This window comes from Cololabis saira, chromosome 5 (genome assembly GCF_033807715.1).
Source record: "Cololabis saira isolate AMF1-May2022 chromosome 5, fColSai1.1, whole genome shotgun sequence".
NCBI classification, from domain to species: Eukaryota; Metazoa; Chordata; class Actinopteri; order Beloniformes; family Belonidae; genus Cololabis; species Cololabis saira.
In genome coordinates this window covers 31,919,273-31,937,983 of record NC_084591.1, presented here as the reverse complement: position 1 = coordinate 31,937,983, position 18,711 = coordinate 31,919,273, and the positions used below count along the sequence as shown (strand labels likewise).

General features: G+C 41.3%; 1 protein-coding gene across 3 annotated transcripts in view; it reads right to left on the bottom strand.

The window, feature by feature from the left end:
• Positions 1 to 1,970: 1,970 nt before the first annotated feature.
• Positions 1,971 to 18,711, bottom strand: part of LOC133444081 (carbohydrate sulfotransferase 8-like) — a 72,024-nt gene continuing 55,283 nt past the window's right edge. For all 3 annotated transcript variants that reach the window (XM_061721564.1, XM_061721565.1, XM_061721566.1), the window contains 2 exons: positions 7,760 to 7,800; positions 1,971 to 6,622 (listed from right to left, as the gene is read on the bottom strand). In XM_061721564.1, the coding sequence (XP_061577548.1) occupies positions 5,588 to 6,622; positions 7,760 to 7,800 (1,076 nt within the window). In that variant the 3' untranslated portion in view covers positions 1,971 to 5,587. The remainder of the gene's footprint in view (positions 6,623 to 7,759; positions 7,801 to 18,711) is intronic.

Sequence of the window (18,711 nt, the reverse complement as noted above, 5' to 3'; positions counted from 1 at the left end):
AGGAGGGGAGAACTGAGAATAAAAACCTGGGGGAAGTGTCAAATCCTGACAGAACCGGTCAAGCCCCCTGTGACGTCAGGCAGAGCTTTCCGAAGCCTGGTTTGAAGTCTAGGCGTGGACAGCTGTCTCTGTTGAGCAAGTGCTCAGAGGCAGGAACTTGTGACCAGGAACATGTGACCAGGAACATGTGACCAACCCTCTGACGCATGTTAGAATCTTTGGTCCAGGTCTCAAGATGGGTCAGGTGGATAGCAAACTTCACCACAGAGGCTCCACCCACAACTGGAGTGAACTTTTCAACTCTAAAGGCTGAATTATGCTTCTGCGTCACACCAACGCAGAGCACACGCCGCAGCCGTGACGCCGTGCTGAAACCTTCGGACTTCTCCGTCTCTCCATTTGGTTGCGGTGCAGTACCCCCACAGTAAATCAAAGAAATAAGGACAACTATTGTGCAAAAAACAAAAACAAAAAAAAATCACATATAAACGAAGAAAAGAGCGCTGAAAGTTCACTACTGATTCAAACCGTAAACCGGAAATGCGTTGCTTCCAAGCGAACCAATCACAGCCCTCTCGGTCTGCGTGTGGTCTGCGTCGCCTCGACGCGTAGTTACAATTTTCGGGAGGTACGCGTCAGTGACGGCGCAGGTGACGGCGTGTCCTCTGCGTCGATCCAAACCACACGCCGTAGGCACGGCGCCATTTTGACGCAGAAGCATAATTCAGCCTTTAATGTAGCGACAGCTCACAATCATCTGCACATGTATGATAAGACACCCCAGAAGCCTTGTGCAGCCGGCTCAGGTTCGAGTCCTGAGAGAGGCTTTCCTTCCTCTCTTTCCACTTGCTTAGAGCTTCACACTTTTAATAAAACCTGCTATCGCTACAGAGACGTAGCGTAGAAAAGTTTACATGTTGACGACAATTATGATAAATGTTTGACATTTTGGTTTTTCCGGTTCAGCTTACACTTACCAAATATTGCCACTAGATGTCACTAAAGCCCACAGTCCACGCCTGAGGTGATGAGAGGAAACCAGCAAAGATCAGATGGATGTGTTTTAATGATGGCGTTGTTTACATGAAAGCAGGATTGGTTCCCAAGTCTTTAGAAGAAGAAGAAGGTACCATAATATGTTCAGTAACCGTCAGAATGGCGGGCAGCAAAACTGTGGAGGTTTTCATGTTCTTCCAATGCTTCTGTGGGGTCTTTGCAGGTACTCCGGCTTCGTCTCACGGCCCAAAAATGTGAAAGTCAGGTTAATTGGTGAGTGTAAGTTTCCCGTGAGACTGAGTGTGGTTGTTTGTCTACATGTGCTCTTGTGATGGACTCTTGACCTGTCCAGCTGAAGTCCTGCCTTTTACCAGAAGACCCCGTTACCCTGAACAGGAAAAAGAGAGTATAGGCAACGGATGGATGTTCAATCACAGACCACATTAGTTTTTCACCATGGACAGGAACAAAGTGGACAAACCTGATGGGATCTTAAATACATTAAAATCAGATATTTGAAGTAAGTCACAGAAGATCCTCTTCATTGTACTCGAGGTCACAACTCTCAGAAGATTGAGGGCTGATAATCAACACTGTTGAACTTCGGTTTAACATCAGGACATGATCCAGGATGATCAACATCACAGTCTGATGAAAGTACCAGACCTCTATCAGGTAGCATAGCTTGATCATCCTTCCAGGACTACAGATGTGCTGATGAACACTCTGATGAACTGGTGTTTGGAGGCCCTAACCCAACGCCCGCCCGCCCACCTGCCTCACACCCTCCCCTTCTCTCCCCATCCCAAATGTATCATCGGTACACAAAATGACAACATGCCATTTAACTTGACAACCTTTATTAATAATAACAAATTTACTGTAAGTATAGCTACAGTAGTTTGACTCTAAGAGTCAAATAAAAGAAAAAATTAAAACTGAAATAAATATTAAATAAAAAAATGAAACCTGAAATAAAATAAATAAATACATATTGAAGAAACAGACTGCTCGCATGTCTAATGGAATATTTTTAATGGCGACTTTGAAGAGGCACTACAACAAAAGAGTCATAATAACGTAAGCTAATGATCCTGATAAAAACACACACGATAAGCTGTCATAGATCACAGTAACAGAGTAGGAGACTTGCAGGTAAGAAGTAGAACAGCAACATAAACTGCCTTTCACAACGTCAGACCAACAACCGTCTGACAGCTTCTTCCCTGTCTTATTTAACCCTCTCCTTTGCCTCCTAACAGCCCTGAGGGGAAGGCGACAAACCCTCTAAATATTAGATAAAAATATTCAACCTGAAATAAATAAATATTAAATAAAAAAAACTCAACTTTATAACAAATCAATGAATAATTTAACAAAACACTTCAAGCTGAAATAAAAAAAGCAAAACAAATCCAATTCACAAATAGCCATCAATTACTCATCAAAACAAAGCAACTTCCACCGCCTGAATCCCCAACAAAATTTCACCACTCTTTTTCAATAAGGCATCAACAAGACATTCAATAAATGTTCATTAGGGCCGCTGGAATATTTTTTTCCCAGTCTAGACAGAGACTGGAGACAGATATTCCTGTCTAATGAGTTGCAGCTTAGATGTTTGTGCCAAAAAGTTTGATTTCAACATACCCACCTTCAAGTGAAGCACGAGTTTCCTATTGTTTTGCCTTTTTTTCTCTTGCTCGCTCCTGATTCGCCATGTGTTTTGAATGACATGATAAAATATCACCTTCTGTAGCTCTGCAAGAGCCTGCATGCACAAGCCCCCTTCTGATTGGCCAGATCTCGAGTGCTGTCAATCATTGCGCGGTCAGATTAGAAGTCTCCTTTCTCCTACTTCGTCGAGTATGTCAGAAATGTTTTGGTCATATGGCAGGTGAGGAGAAGCAGTGCCTTTCCACTCTGAAAGAAAAAAAAGTGCCAATTGCAGGGCCAGGAAACAGTCTTTTGATTGAGTTTATTATTGGTATGAAATGGTGGAAATCCATGTCAAGAGACTTGTCATCGCACTTGTGTGTGTAAATGTTTGGTCATTTATACCAAAACCTCATGATGAATGGGTGACTTTGATGGCAACGTGGTCATAGGTGCAACGGCCCAACCAACGATGCTAGCAGCTTTAATTCACCTTCTCCTTACTAAGGTTTTTACAATTAATGCTGCAACACTAACCGTGACTTCAGACAGTAATACGGATAAAATCACAACATACCACAATGAATGTGAACTGTTCATCAACTGAGTTCATGTCTGACAGGTTTCATGTTCCTTTACATTGGTGTCATGGATCCAGCTGCCATTAATACCAGAAGAAGAGAGAGCAGTTGTGCAACTGCACCAACACAAACTGTTTTATATTTGTGCTTCTGTGCAGTATGCAACAGTTTTATGTCTCTCCAACTAAAACTCAGACCACCTGTTTCAGGGGAGATTTTATTTTTTGTTGATTCAAAACAGTGTTATTATCCTGTACAAAATTTCCTATGCGTTTCATTTGATTAAAATGACGTTATCCATGTTAGTGAATAAATTATTATCATGTACCAGCATCTTACACTGGATTCACTGGATCTTGATATACAAACTAAAAAAGAAACAAAGAGGAGAGGGGGCAGTGGTTACAAAAACACCCTGTAGTTACTGACCAGAGGACAGGCAAGCTCAGATGTGTTGAAGATACTGTGATGTTTTCTCACATCTACAAGAACTTGACGATTCTGTGCCAGCTGCCGTATGACTGATCACTAATATTACTAGAGTTTATGGCGAGGAACTCTGATTTCTTTTGACATTTTTCGACAAGTTTAAAATTCCCAGCTGCCACTGAATGCAGAAGTAGGGAAGGCTTTCACCTGCCGTGAAAAGTCGCAGCATGGCGACGTGCAGATGGTTGTCAGGTTTAAAGCTCTTATAGCCCCTCAAAGATTTATTTTCCTGACATTAGTCCCAACATAAACCATTGAAGTCTGTCGTTTGTGAACCTCTAAATCTGTCTTCAGACACTGAAAATCTGTTTCTGCCATGTGGATGAATGATTCAGTTTAGACTGATGGATTTCATCTTTCAAATGCAACTTCCCCTGAAGTGGTTCTGATCTTGGACAACTAAAGTCTCCTGCTTTTCTGCTGGTGAATGTTTCAAAGGGAGTTTCTGTGTTTTGACTGCAAAAAGTACAAATATGTCTGGAAACTACCCATTTGTGTCAGCAGGTCAAGAAAGCTGAGGGGACCACATAAATCCAACAAAAATCCAATTTGGATCTACATATAAAATTACATTTATTTCAATTTAGCTAATACATTTCTGAATGGAAACATGGTCAGTAAAAAAAGCAGAGGTCCTCACACAGAGCGATGTGGCACATCCTGCATTCAAATCGATGGAAAACAAACATTCTTAAAGGGAAATCTCATTGTCTTTTGTCATTTTCATGTTCTGGTTCTGTTTTTAGATGCTGCAGAACTCATCATCATCATCATCATCATCATCATCATCATCATCATCATCATCATCATCATCATCATCATCATCATCATCATCATCATCGTCATCAAATTCCTCTTCAGTATCAGAGCTGAACCTGCAGCTCCATTAGGCTGCGTCACTAATAATCTGAACAATTATAAGGCAATGTTACTAAAACAAACGTCACACAGAAATTATAGCACTGACACCCATTAAAAAAAAGAGGAAAAACATTCTGGTGACAGAATGTTGTTTGAGAGGCTGAGTAGTTGTTTTGAAGACATGGTCAGGCTGTGACAGGATGGGAATTTAAGGGTTAAATGAGATAAAATCACAATATGCGTCTCATGTAATGACATCACACATCAAGTGACATGGCAGTGTTAAAGCCTTAAGAAAAGATTCAACTGAACCATTAGAACCAGATTGCACGCACGCACGCATGCACGCACAGAGAAAAACACACAAACGTTGTGGTAATTAGATGAAAAACAGACTGCATCCACATTATGGCCATGTTTTAAACATATTTCCTGTTGGTTTCTTCTGGTGCTGCTCAGGTTTGCTACCTGAAAAATCAGTTCAAAATGTGGATGCAGTCTGAGAGAAATCAAGTGAACTTCATAGAAGTTGATGCAGCTGCAAGTTTGAGTTTTCAAAGAGCAGTTACATTTATTAAAAATGACCTGAAAAGTGTTAACTCACTTCCTCAGGAGAGTATATCCGTCCTGGCAGACAAGAAGCTCAGGGAGCAGATCATCTGGACTGATCAGTTGATCTAAAACGACCATGTTGGTTCTCTTTCATCACCTTTATGGTTTATCTCTGGGGCTCCCATTCTGCATCCTGCCCATAACCTTCTCAGTGTTCCCTGTCCTTGCAGTTGGTTCAATTCAAATACTTTGATGAAACATTAACTTTCTGTTCTATTTTAACTTGAAAATCTGATTATCGACACATTTAAAACAACTTCAGTGCACATTAAAACCAAACATTCTGTTCCTCCAGTGACGTGCAGCAGAAGGCAGCTTTTTCTCCATGTTCATCATCCTTAGTGAATTCCAGGGATGGAGCTACACCTGTCACCTGGGAACGTGAAGGCATGTCAGTGCAGATCTGTAAAGGGTTTGGGGTAGTTAAACATCACGTAGTCCATGTAGTAGAAGTCATAGGCCTTCTGTCTCTCTGTAGCGTTCAGCTGGGAAAAGTATTTCTGCGTAATGGCAGATGAAGTCCTCTCTGCATGTGGATTTCGGTCTTTGAAGTCGGGGAAGGTGAGGTTGGCTGGTGCCCCGATGCTCTGCAGCAGGAAATTAGCATCCTCTTCCAGGCTCTCGAACTTTCCAATAAAGTTGTACTGCAGGAGGCAGGGGCTGCACAGCTGGCTGACGGGCTCCCAGTGGATATCCATCCCCACCGGTCGCCGCACGTCCAACAGGTACTGGACAAACTCTCTGAAGGTGACGCCTGTGCCAGTGCGCAGTGCATGCCGTGTTGCATTGGCTCGATACCTGGAGATGATGGGCCGCCCGAACACAGGATGGTAATAAGAGTTTGGACTCTCAAACTTGTCCCGAAAGGCTGACACCAGCCGCTCGAAGGGCTCCCTAACAAACAGCACCTTGGTGTAGGAGCGCAGTCTCTCTGCAATGCCAGTGTTGTTGTAGCTGTCCAGCCGCCGCAGGTGGTTGCTATAATGTGCCGTGTCATGAGGAATGTCCTGTGTGGAGTTGGCACTGCCATCCAGCACCATCAGCACCCGCTTCCAATTAGAACATCCGGCTTTGGGCACCTCGCAGTACAACAGTCTGGACCCATCCTCCACATAAACCCGGGACACCTGCCGCTGCGATACCAGCTGCTCTGCCATGCCCTGCTGGTATTTGACGCAAATGTCCGTCAACAAGCGGCGCCGAGACTCCTGCTTCCTTGCCAGCCTCAGCTGCTGCAGGACCTCTTCTCCTCCATCGGAGGTGCTGGAAGCTGCACTGTTGCTCTTCAGCAACAGCTTCCTGTGGCGTTTGGAGACAGGTTGCTTGCTGCTGAACAATGAGTCAGACACTGGCGGGACGGATGGCGGTTGCAGGATGAGCTCAGGTGAAAAGACATGGACAACATCCTCCCTCTGCTCTGCAGCGCCCTAAAACTCACATGCAGGCACACACACACAGACACACACACACACAGATACATGCATGACACAGTGCATTTCCAACTGTAAACCATCCAAATGACCGGTCTGTGGAATGATGGCAGAGTAGGTCATCCTCCAACCTGAAGGTCAGTGGTTTTGCCCGCAGGCCAGTTGATGTGACTTGTATGTATTTGAGTATGCTTGTGTGAATGGGTACATTTTTGGAAAGCTCTAAATTTTTGTAAAGCTCTTTGTACAACCTGTATAAAGTTAAAGACCAGTCACCACTGCCGAAACCTAACCTCAATTCAGTTCAATTCAATTTTATTCATATAGTGTCTATGACAACGGAAGTTGTCTGTAGGATCTTTCCAGAGAGCCCGAACATGACCCCCGAGCAATTATTACATAAACTACAGCAGGTTAAAAACTCCCCTAGTGGGAGAAAACAGTGGCAAACAGTGGCAAGAAAAACTCCCCTTTAGGAGGGAAGAAACCTGGATCAGGACCTGGATCATAAAAATAACTGACAACAAAACTAAGTTTTACCTCTCAAAATAAGACTTTAAAAGTGGTAGTGAAGCATTTTGGTCCTTACTTTGGTACCCAGTTCTACAAAGCTGGAGTTTGCCAGATTTTGGTTCCCGTAACGATGTAAACAAACACGTAGTGACATTAGCTAATCATATACAATGACATTTTGCTGTCAGGTTAATGAACTTCCATCTTCTGAATTTGATTTCTTCATCATCTTTTAGATGAATCTGAAACACGATGCCACAGATGATGTCACATATACACTTTGCTGTAAACACTGACACATGGCTGGATTACCCTAGAACTGCAATTAACACTGGTAATCTGAATTAATCAGAATATTTCCCATTTTGAAATTTTGAGATAACTATCTTATTTAATCCAAACTTTATTGCTATTTGAGCTTCATTTTCTTCTTGTTGTGACTTGATGTTTGTTTCATTTACACCTTGGAGTCCATCTGAAAATGTCTTTGGAAACTTTGATTTGTAGATACAAACTAAGTGATGATGCTGTGAAGCTCTCTGTCTCGTTTACTGGGCACATGATGTTATGCAGCAAGAGATCAGTAATGTCACAGTCATATTGTCCTCCTGCAGGTCTCACCTTCTCTGGGGGCCACCTGGGAGCCACCGGCACCTGACCACCTGAAAACCAGAACAAAGTGTCAGGAGAGAAGCATGACTGTAAAAACACAAACATGTGATTGTAACATCGGGGTATGAAGGATTAACAGATGGAGCGGTTTGTTTCCTGGCAGATACATGCCATACTACAAACACAACGCAAAGTATAATTTCTCTTCTTGGGAAGCTTCAGTTTTATTCTGTTACACTGAAGTTGTTTTAATGTAATGCTAAGGCAAGTTTATCTGTACAGTACATTTCATGTACAACACAATTCAAGGTGCTTCACGTAAAAACATTTTTTAAAATGCATTAAAAATTAAGAGTTTTAAAGCAAAAATTAAAGACAGACAGACAAGTTAAAAATAATTAAACAAATGAGATGCAAAAAAAAAGGATGTAGTGCATTGTGGGGTTTTCAACTTTGACTTAAAGCAACTGAGAATTTCAGCTGCCCTGATGACTCCTGGGAGTTTGTTCCACATGAGGTTAGAAAATGTTACTTCAGAAAACCAGTTTGCCCAATAAAAAACAAACGAAGAAAAAACAATTATGATGCCTAATAAGATAAGCGTGTCCAAACTGCAGGATAAGTTGTATTAATAAAGTGCAACCTCTCAGAGTTATCTCAGCTGCCTGTGTGTTTCCAACCAGTCATCACACTCATAACGTTTCTAATATTTCTTCATCAATTTCAGGGTCTTTTGATAGCGACCAATTAGTTTCTTCTGAACTCTGCCAAAATGACTTCCAGATTTTAAAGGTTTTTGTAAAACCTCAAACTCAGAGGAAGAAAAAAACCCACAACTAACAGAACCGGCAATTATTGCAATTATGGTAACTTTATTTTCTATAGCACACTGTCAGCTGAAGGAGTCAATCAGGCTTTAATGACATTGTGCTTGCCTGACTACAATGGGACTAACCCCCACTAGTGGCAGGCACACTTGGGTCCGAAAAGGAAAGAAAAGGGTTGGACGGAGGTGATGGAAATTAATGTTAAGTAATAGTAACTAGAATCATAGGTTAGTACAGGCTAAGCCAATCAAGCAAATCTGACTAACTGTGATAATCACAAGGTGATGTGTTCCAGCAGGGTTCCTAGGTCGGTTGTTTTGTCCCTTTGCAACATGGCGCCACACAGTACGAAGAAAAAGAGGCTTCAAAAGCAGTCTTTGGAAACCTTATGTGTCATTATTCAGTTCGCCTCATACATACATACATGATTTTTTAGCAGATTATTAGATCACAAAATTCTGTTGTCAAGACTTGAACAGTTCATTGGCTTCATAAGTGCATTTCTAAGTTGGTTGAAGTCACACCTGTCATGACAGACTTTCCTAAACTTGGTGGGAATGTTGTTTTTCTGGAACTCCTCTCACATTTGGGGCACCGTCTTCAAAGGTCCATTTTGGGCCTAATGTTATTCATCTATTCATTTCTATGGTATGTACTGCCTTTGGCGGTCTGTGTTTAGGAACATATTCCTACCTATTGTTTCGTTGATTTATTCTATTTATCTATTAAACTAGACGATAGAAATATTGCAGTTCATCTGACATGTCTTAGCTTTTTTCAGCTAAGAGTGATATTTGGTTAAATAAATTACATGACAATGCAAAACTCTAAAAGAACCATTAAAGTGCACAAATATTGATAAATGACAGTGTTCCATCTGTTAAACATGACATGATTTATTAGATGAGTTAAAGTCATCCTGACGGATGGTTTATCCGTTCTGAGCTGCATTGAAACTTTCAGTTTGATGTCAGCAGACAAGAAACTCTGGATGTCTAAGAGAAAGATGAGTTTTCCAGGTGTAGATCAGCCAGCTGTTGGCCATCATGGATCATTTAGTTTAGTTTAGATCATTTACTTTGAGTTTTTCATCTCAAATGCAGATTAAGGGAAATGATTTACAACAAACTTGATTTACATTAATATTTTGAAACATTCGTATTTAGTTTCACACAGTTCTGTTTCCAAGCACATTGGAAAGTCTGGAACTGCCTGTGTTGGAAAGCACAAGTGATTATACATTTTTCCCGTTATTCAAATGAAATGAAACATTCCTAACCATAAAGAAAAGTGACACATTGGTGCTAAAATCAAACATGGACTCTGATTTTAAAGGCATGATGATGGAAACAGCAACATCTTTGAAAAGTTTGCTCAAGTTCACGCGTCATGCTGCTGGAGACAATACCATTTCATCAAGAAAAAAATAACAATTTTGCCAGATATTCAGTCTTGTGTTCTGAATGGCAAAATAATCCAAGCATTGACCCCACTTATTCATTTAAATGGGTGAGCCTGGGCTCCTTTTTGAAATATAAAGTTAATTGTTCAAGTTATATTGAGGACAAACTGGTGTTTGAGGCCAACAGGAAGGTTTATTTGAGCAGCTCTGCTAACATTTGCTATGATTCCCTGAATCATTTTTACAGTATTTAGTTTGACATTTTATGTCGTCTGCAATTTAAGTGTACTGTGGAAATTTCAACAAGTTTATGATCAATAAATGCAGGAAGCTTCAAAGGTCAATGGATAATTGTTGTGGTTAACAGTGATTCAGTGCTGCAGAATTTCCTTCTGGTGCAGGTGGTGTTTGCAGAACTAAAATGATAATGTCACATTCAGGAGAACAAACGTTTCTTGTACCAAATACTTAAGTGACACTGCTAATTCCAGTCTCCAGAGTAGTAGCAGATCTGGAGTTACACCAAAACTTAAACAGTGGTAAGAGGTAGTTTGCCAGAAGATTAGACTGAACACATAATGGCCGGGTTTCCCAGATCAGTTAAGTAGTTCTTAACAGCGAAAGACTTCTTTCAAACCTTCTTAAGGAGCCTGTGAAAGAAAATCGCGTTTCCCAGAGTTGCTCTTAGCTTAAGTATCTCTTTCATTAAGAAGGAAATGAAAGATGCTGCTGACCCAGTCTTTACAACCATCTTAGTGAACAAAGACTCACAGATCCAGCCGCGTCAGGCAAATCATTATCACACCAAGCAATGAGATATTAAAACAATGCACCCCGCACAAATTTTGATCTATTTTATACTTTAGATTTATATTGTTTAGCATTTATTTGTAACAGCAAAGGGGGAAAAAAAAGAAAAATAAGGAATAACAAGTGTGTTCCTGTATATGTTTTATGCGCACAAATAAAACGATCATCATGAATATCATTTATTTGATAATTTGGCTGCTATACAGCATGTTCTCGCTGCAAATCAACCGCGTCGCCGTGCGCGAAGCAGAACGGTTTATATGAACGCATTGGTGCGTCAGCACTTCAGTCCCCTGGACGTGCCGTCGGACCGGGCTGTCCAGGCAGCCGTGACACCTGCGCCGAGCCCGAGCCCGAGCACCTACATGTGATGACAGGGAAGCAGCAGCTGAAGAACGGCAGCCTTTGATGAATCGTTCATTACAGTCTCAAATATAATCAATGGTGTCGGTTTATATTAAAGAATCTTTTTGCCCAGAAGAAAAAAGAGCGAAGACAACGACCCATAACTATTTTCTTCTCTTGAAAAAACACACCTACACCGCGGGGTTTAGGATAAAAAGACGCTGCAGCGCGAGTCGGGATGCAGCGTCTCAGAAGAGCAGTGGAACGCGTGGCGGGGATGATCTCTGCAATCTGAAGCCCTCTAAAAATGTAAAAAGAATTTCACTTATCACGGGTTCTTTTTGGAACATAACCCCTGTGAAAAACCAGGGATTGCTGTAATTCCACGTTGCGATTTGCGAAACTCGCCTTCTCTTGGCTCATGTTTTTGAACGCACACACACGCCCACCACGTTTCCTCCCGGTTTCTGCGTGTGGGGAAAAAAAGCCTCACTGTAGCCAGAAATAACGGAGTAACGCACCGTTTGGATGAAAAAGGGTCATTGAATTATATTTATCATCTTAATTTTTTATTATAACGCACAGGCAGCAGGGAATTAGTGCGTTAGGCAGCAGTGCTGCGTGTAAAAATGCGCTGATAGTGATCGGTGATCGATTTGCCTGGCATCGATTCATTTGGTTTCAGAACCGGACAGCTGCTCCAAAGAGCTTCTGAAAGAGCGAAACTAAAGGACGGTGTTAAGAAGTCATCTGGGAAACACCCGTATCTCAGGGTTGTCTCTTAGTTCAAACCTTCTTTGAACCTCTCTTAAATCCTTAAGAGAGGTTGGATCTGGGAAACCCGGCCAATAACAGCTGCCTCTGCAGCCTTCTCACCCTGTGAGAACAGTCCAGCAGTCACTGAGTCCACACGGACCAGGAGGAAGGCTGGAGTTCAGGCTGCAGCAGGCAACGCCGTTTATATGAGTTTATTTACTGCAAACGGTGTGCTTATGTTTCAGTTCTGTAAAATGTCACACTTCATATATGCATATTTATTGATAGACTTTTGTTTTTGAACTGTCTGGAAGAGTTACTTTCTTTGTTTGAAATTAAAATAAAAAGTGTACAGTATCTCACATTTTCTCTTATTGCCTTTTGTCTGAGTAATATGTAAATGTGTTCTGTACACACTTGTTGTAAATGATCTGCTTGTGAAAATTAAAACCTTTTAAATAAGCTAAGCCTTTTCAACATGAAATGTCAATTTCAAAAATGTCAATTTAAATGATGTGTTGTAACACATCCTGACAGAATGTCTACAATACTGATGTCATTTTGAAGGAATGACAAACTAACAAACCTCAGGTGTTGTGATGCAAACCACCAGGGATGTGTGTACATAAAATACAAAAAATGGAGGTACGTGTAATAGTAAGAGAAAATCCTTCATTTTGCACAGAGTACGTTTAGATCCGCCAGGATCAGGGAATCGATTACTTGGGTCTGCTCCCACCAATGGGGAGCGAGCGCGGCGTGATCATTTATCCCGACGCGTCCCCGCGGCCGGGGAGGTCAGTGCCGCTCGGGCGGCGGGCTCCGTCGTTACTGCTGAAGGATGGATGCGTGTGCAGGACCGGACTGTTCGGGCTTTCGAAAAAGAATCGGAAAGTGACTCTGCTGCAGCGGCCAGAGAGCTGCGGGCTCTGGCCGTCGCAGCTGATCAGGCTCGGATGAAGCCCGACATGCGCAGTCCTGACAACTTATTAATGTAAATAACTTAAAGTAAAATCAAACTAAGTTTTGTCCCCGCTCTATTTTTGAATATGCACACTTGTATGCTTGTGTGTGTGTGTGTTGTAAGGCGGCGCTCCGTGTGTGTAGACGGCGCCTTTCCACACGGCGTGCCGTGTGTGTGTTTTAAATCCAGGAATTACACACACAAAACTGAGGGTGCTCCTTTCCACACGGCGCCCGTATGGTCGTCAAAATACGGTAATTAGCTTGGCTCTATATACAGAGATGAGAGCGTAACAGGTGGAAAGGGAAGTTCAACCCGGAATGGACAGATTCATCCTGGTTCAGTCTTCCCACTGGGACAAAACAAAACACAAAGTTTTTCATCAAACATATTCACTCAAGTCTGAACTGAAGTCACAGAAAATAAGCTGACCATCTTAAAACATGTTTGGGTCCACATACAGCTGTGAGGCAGCTTTCTCCACAATGAATAGAATTAAAACTAAATATTGTTCCAGGCTCAACAATGAACATAATTAAAACTAAATATCGTCATCAATGAGCACCTTTACATGCATATGAGAACCTGACCTGACCCAGATTTAAAGTCCTGACAGGAGAAGTTAGAGCTCAGTTCTCTCACTGAATGACAGAAAGTGGGGGCATACGATTATAAGAGGGGAAGAAAGAGAAACTGCAAAACTGTTCAATTGCTAAGATGTGTTTATATTCACTTATTATAAAAATGTGTTGAGACAATTAACAAAGAAAAGGGGAAATTCAAACTGCTGGTAGAGAAATAAAATAAAATCTATTTTATATAAGAGAAAAAAATATGTTTAATTCAAGTTACACATGTTAAGTGGCAAATATGTACTTTTTTAATACAACAGTCAGATGCAGTTGATACAACTATGAGGCTACTTGAATATATATATATATATATATATATATATATATATATATATATATATATATATATATATATATATATATATATATTATGATGTTCTGGACCTTCGCTTGAGTACATTTTCTCTAAATGGACCTCTTAAAGTTTTAGTTGAATACCCCTGCTATACAGTGTTAATATTTAATGGGCTCCGGGCCAGTCTGTACTGAAAAAATTGGGCCCCAAGGTCAGAAAGGTTAATAACCCCTGACCTAAGGTAATGATGGGAAAACATGTCCATACAGTGCAGAGATGTCCCTGAAAAGCAGACATGACCCAGGAGTGAATCAGTGCTTTAGATTAGTGCAAATTTCCCTTTACAATTCATTTCCCTTCTGCGACTATTAAATAGGTTTGAATCCCGCCCACCCCAGCTTTGAAACAGACACTTACAGTAAATATACTCACAGGCCTACACACATCCCAAACACACTTCACACACACCAAAATTGAACAACTGAAAAGGGAATGCTCCTCCCCTCTCTGTCCTTTTTTCTATTTGTTAATACGTGGTTATTCTGTGTTTAAATGTCTCCTTTCAGTCCAACACAGTCTGTTACACACTCATTCACATGCACTACCACACATCACACAGTCACCAAACTGGACCCATCACTGTCTTGTCTCTTCTTTCCTGCTCTTTCATGTCCCACCTTCGCTGATCTTGGCAGATTTTTTTATTCTTTTTCTTTTGTTGTAGAGATCAATAAAATATGACTAGATTATCGAGAGGGCTGGTGAAGGAAACACACTCACCTGCACCCACCGTTTGTGTTGCAAGATTAAAATGCATCTACAGTATATGTGGCTTTTAGGATTTGCCAAACCTGGTTTTAACCATAAATATATATGCAGACAAATGCAAAAAAGAAAAAAAAGAAGTAGTTTTGAATTGAAACATGTCCTTGGAGCAGAAATGTTCCCCAAAGTGCACAAATATCTTATCAGAGTGGATAAAACCCTGCAAGGCCCCTGCAAAGAAGCAACATCCCCACTTCCCAGTGCATGTCCTCACCTTTGACTTTAACTAACTAACCCTAAAACATGTATACCCCTGAACTTTCCTGATCTACCTAATGGACTCCCAACATGGTGACATGGAGAACAATTCTGTGCCCTCAAAGCGTCCGTGATGCATGCTCATACATGCTTGGCAGCATTGGCTACAGATGGTCTCTCAGCAGTTTCCTGACACTAGCAGTTGGCAGTGTCGTGCAGCAACTCCTGGTTATTTATTACCCAGACTACACCTCATGTTTCTCTCTCTCTCGCACACAAAGTGCTTAAAACAACGATGTTTCAGTCACTACAGGATGCTGTGAAATTCAATGTACCAGCTCAGGTGAGATCCCATGACCTCAGTGATAAGCAGTCATAAACAAACTGGAAGAAACAGGTTTCTTTAATGTCAGCTGAAATTTCACTGCATCCATGAGGAAGGTTACATGAGGAAACAGAAAGTCTGAATCAGAAACAAATAAGTCTCAGAAGGGAACTCTGAAGTGCTCTGTTGCTATAACGTTTTTCACCTTTGTTCACTTTCAAACCCTGACTATAGCTAGCTTTATAAATTGATCAGTTTTTTGTGCCCCATCAGAGCCCATTACATGTTAACATATACACGCAGGAACATTTTCATCAATACTACAGTTTCCTCACGTTCCTAAGAAGCAGGTCAGTGAGCAATTTCAAGAATGTGATACTAAGACTACAGTGCACAATGTTACACACATTCACAAACACAACAAACACTACCATTTGTTGAAACAATCAGTGTGTGTGTGTGTGTGTGTGTGTGTGTGTGTGTGTGTGTGTGTGTGTGTGTGTGTGTGTGTGTGTGTGTGTGTGTGTGTGTGTGTGTGTGTGTATTTCTCCATGTGCGTCATTAACACACAGAGATGATCCACCTTTGATTAGATGCCAGGTCCTGCTGCTGATGGACTGAACTGATGCCGTCATGCCAAGCTGGCGTGTGTGTGTGCACGTGCGTCCGTGGTTGTGTATCAAGTGTGTATCTCTAAACGTACTTCTGTTGTCTCATTAGGTGTACCCGAGTATGTGTGTGGACCATTTTGTTTTTTTCCACCGAGAGGACCTCTCTGTGAGAGTGTTTGGCCTATCCTTCTGGAAGGATCAGAAAAAAAACACAAGCCACATAAGCAATAGTTCTCACAAGGACTGGACCAATCTACCTCCATCTAATCTTTATCCTCTGCATCCCCTTCTCTTACACCAACTTACTTCAAATCTACTTTTACCACAGCTATAAATCTCTTTTTTGGTCTTCCTCCCTTGTGGCAGTTCAAATGTCATCATCTGTCTACTGATATAGATTCAAGATTCAAGACAACTTTATTTATCCGTTGAAGAACAATTTGATTCGGCAGCTTGCGCCGAAACACACACATACAAACACATAACACATTCAATAGAAACACAGAGAGAAAGTTGGCAGCTGTGTGCAAAATGCAATTTTTTGCATTAAAAAGTGCTGATACCAATAAATTAATTAATTAAAAACAGTCTATACAAACACTGGATGATATCATTCCTAGAAGGTACACAGTACCTAAATACACATTCCAAACAAATTCATAAGGATACATTTAATAACTGGACAGCAGAGTGGATAAAAGACTTGGAAAAGCGATTACCCTTACAAACAGGTTGGGCATAACGACGTCCTGAAGGCAGCAGTGAAAATTATTTTCCTAAAACATGCCCAGAAGTTCCCAGAATACTCTGAGTCTTCCTCAAAACCTGTTGTTCCCATAGGGAGCCCAGGTCTCTCTGCTTGAGTCCAATAATCTTGGAACAGATTTTCACCACACTGTTTAGACTGTTTCTGTCCCTGAGTGACAAGTTGTTGAACCAACAAATAAAAGAATAAGTTAAAAGGCTTTCAATGAAGGACTGATAAAACGACAGAGAATTCAACATACGAAGGAGATGAATCCTCTGCTGTCCACGTTTGACCAGTGCTTCAGTGTTGAAATCAAATTTAAGCTGGTTGTCAAACACAGTGCCCAGATATTTATAGGAGCTGACAATTTCAATCTTCTCTCCATCTATTACACTCTCAGTGAAGGCCTGCTTGTTACGTCTAAGATCTACCAACATTTCTTTAGTTTTGGATGCATTCAATTCTAAAAAGTTGATATATTCCTATCCCACCTCTATTTATGTCCAAATCATCTATGACTTTCTGTCCAAAGCATCTAACATTTGCTATGCCTCTAATTTACTCATTCCTGATCCTATCCATCCTCATCACTCCTAAAATAACCTCAACATTTTAACCTCTGCTACTTCCAAGTCTGCATTGTGTCTTGTTCCTTGTGCCACGGTCCCTAAACCAAACTACACCACTATTCTAACCACTGTTAGACACCTTTCCTTTCATTCTTCACTCTTTTATCACACATCCCCTGACCCTTTTAACACGCTACTTCACCTCTTTTCCACACACTCTGTTGACCCTAAGAACTTAATAGCTTGCCTTGAGATGACAGGTAATGTGGTGCTATATTGATATAGCTGAATTGAACTGAATGGCTTGGGACAGATGTGATTTTAACAATGGCGGTCAGTCGCTGGGTTGCTAAGGTAGTCCTGCAAATCAAATGATTATTCAGAGGCAATGCCCTTATGTAATGCATGATGATTAAGTAGTATTAAAGTACAACTACATCATATAAATGAGGCCAAAGACAGCTGGAAACTAGATTTTGATCACTTTACATTGATCGTTATGTCACGTCAAGCACTGCCAGAGATGTGGAAAAGCACAATGAGCGTTTCCATGACACTTTTGCGATAATGTGAATTATCCAATCACCTGAATAACCACTTCACAGAAGCATACAAAGGTTTTTGTGATATTTGGGAGTTTTTTTCAAATTAGAGCCATTTACATTTCAGGAATGATTTTTTGATATTTGGGTTTTGTGCAACACTAGCGGTAATGAAAACATGACCACACACTCACATACACTACAACACGTCACAGAGTTATCGAGCTGCACCCGTCACTGTCTTGTCATTTCTGTCCTGCTCTTTCATCTCTTACTGTCAGATATTTTAGTTTTCTTTGACAGAAAGACACTCACACATACCCATCACAAATGCAGATGAAAATGCATCTATATGTGGCTACAGGTTAAACCAGCTGCTTTGAACAAAGCAGAACAGAGTTGGTTGAACAGCGAGCTCCATGAAGACCTCAGGAAATTGTTTTAACTTTTAAAAAACCTCATATGTCTTCTTTAATGAACCACAGTATTCATCTGACTGAGAGGGAACAGCTCCAATAAGAGAGCTGTCAGCTGAAACACTGGAAAAGGTCATGAAACTGTCAAGGACGAAATTGAGGGTTGAGTTTTAAAGTAGATTTTACCAAGCCAGAATGTTCATCTTTTGAATAAAATTGTTCCAGGCCGTACTTTGAACTGTTGAATGAACATCCTCAAAGAGTGCTGATTCCATCATTTCTTTCAGTAGTTACAGCTGCGTGACCTGCTGGCTGCATTATCCAGCGGTCAGGGCTGTTTGTGAGGATCCTTTTAGTTTCTCATTGTGTTGCTCATGTCCTCTCTGCCTCAGGGACTCTACAAATTGCTGCTGCCACCAGTTTCTGTTAGATCTGGCAGCAGAGCTCAGGTTGTACAGGTGTGTTCACCACTGATCTGACCGTTGCTGACGTCATCGCCACCTCCCAAAAGAGTCTTAGTAATTACTATTGCAGTTCTGCCGAGCTCAGCGTCCACTCAGCCAAATGCGTCAGCTGTGCAGCACAAACAGCTGAGGTGACCAGGAAGGTAGAAAAAACTAATGATAGCACAGGGAGAAGTGCTGCTCTGTTCACACCTGCTACCACGTTATTGTCACGTTCACTTCTGTTCCCAAA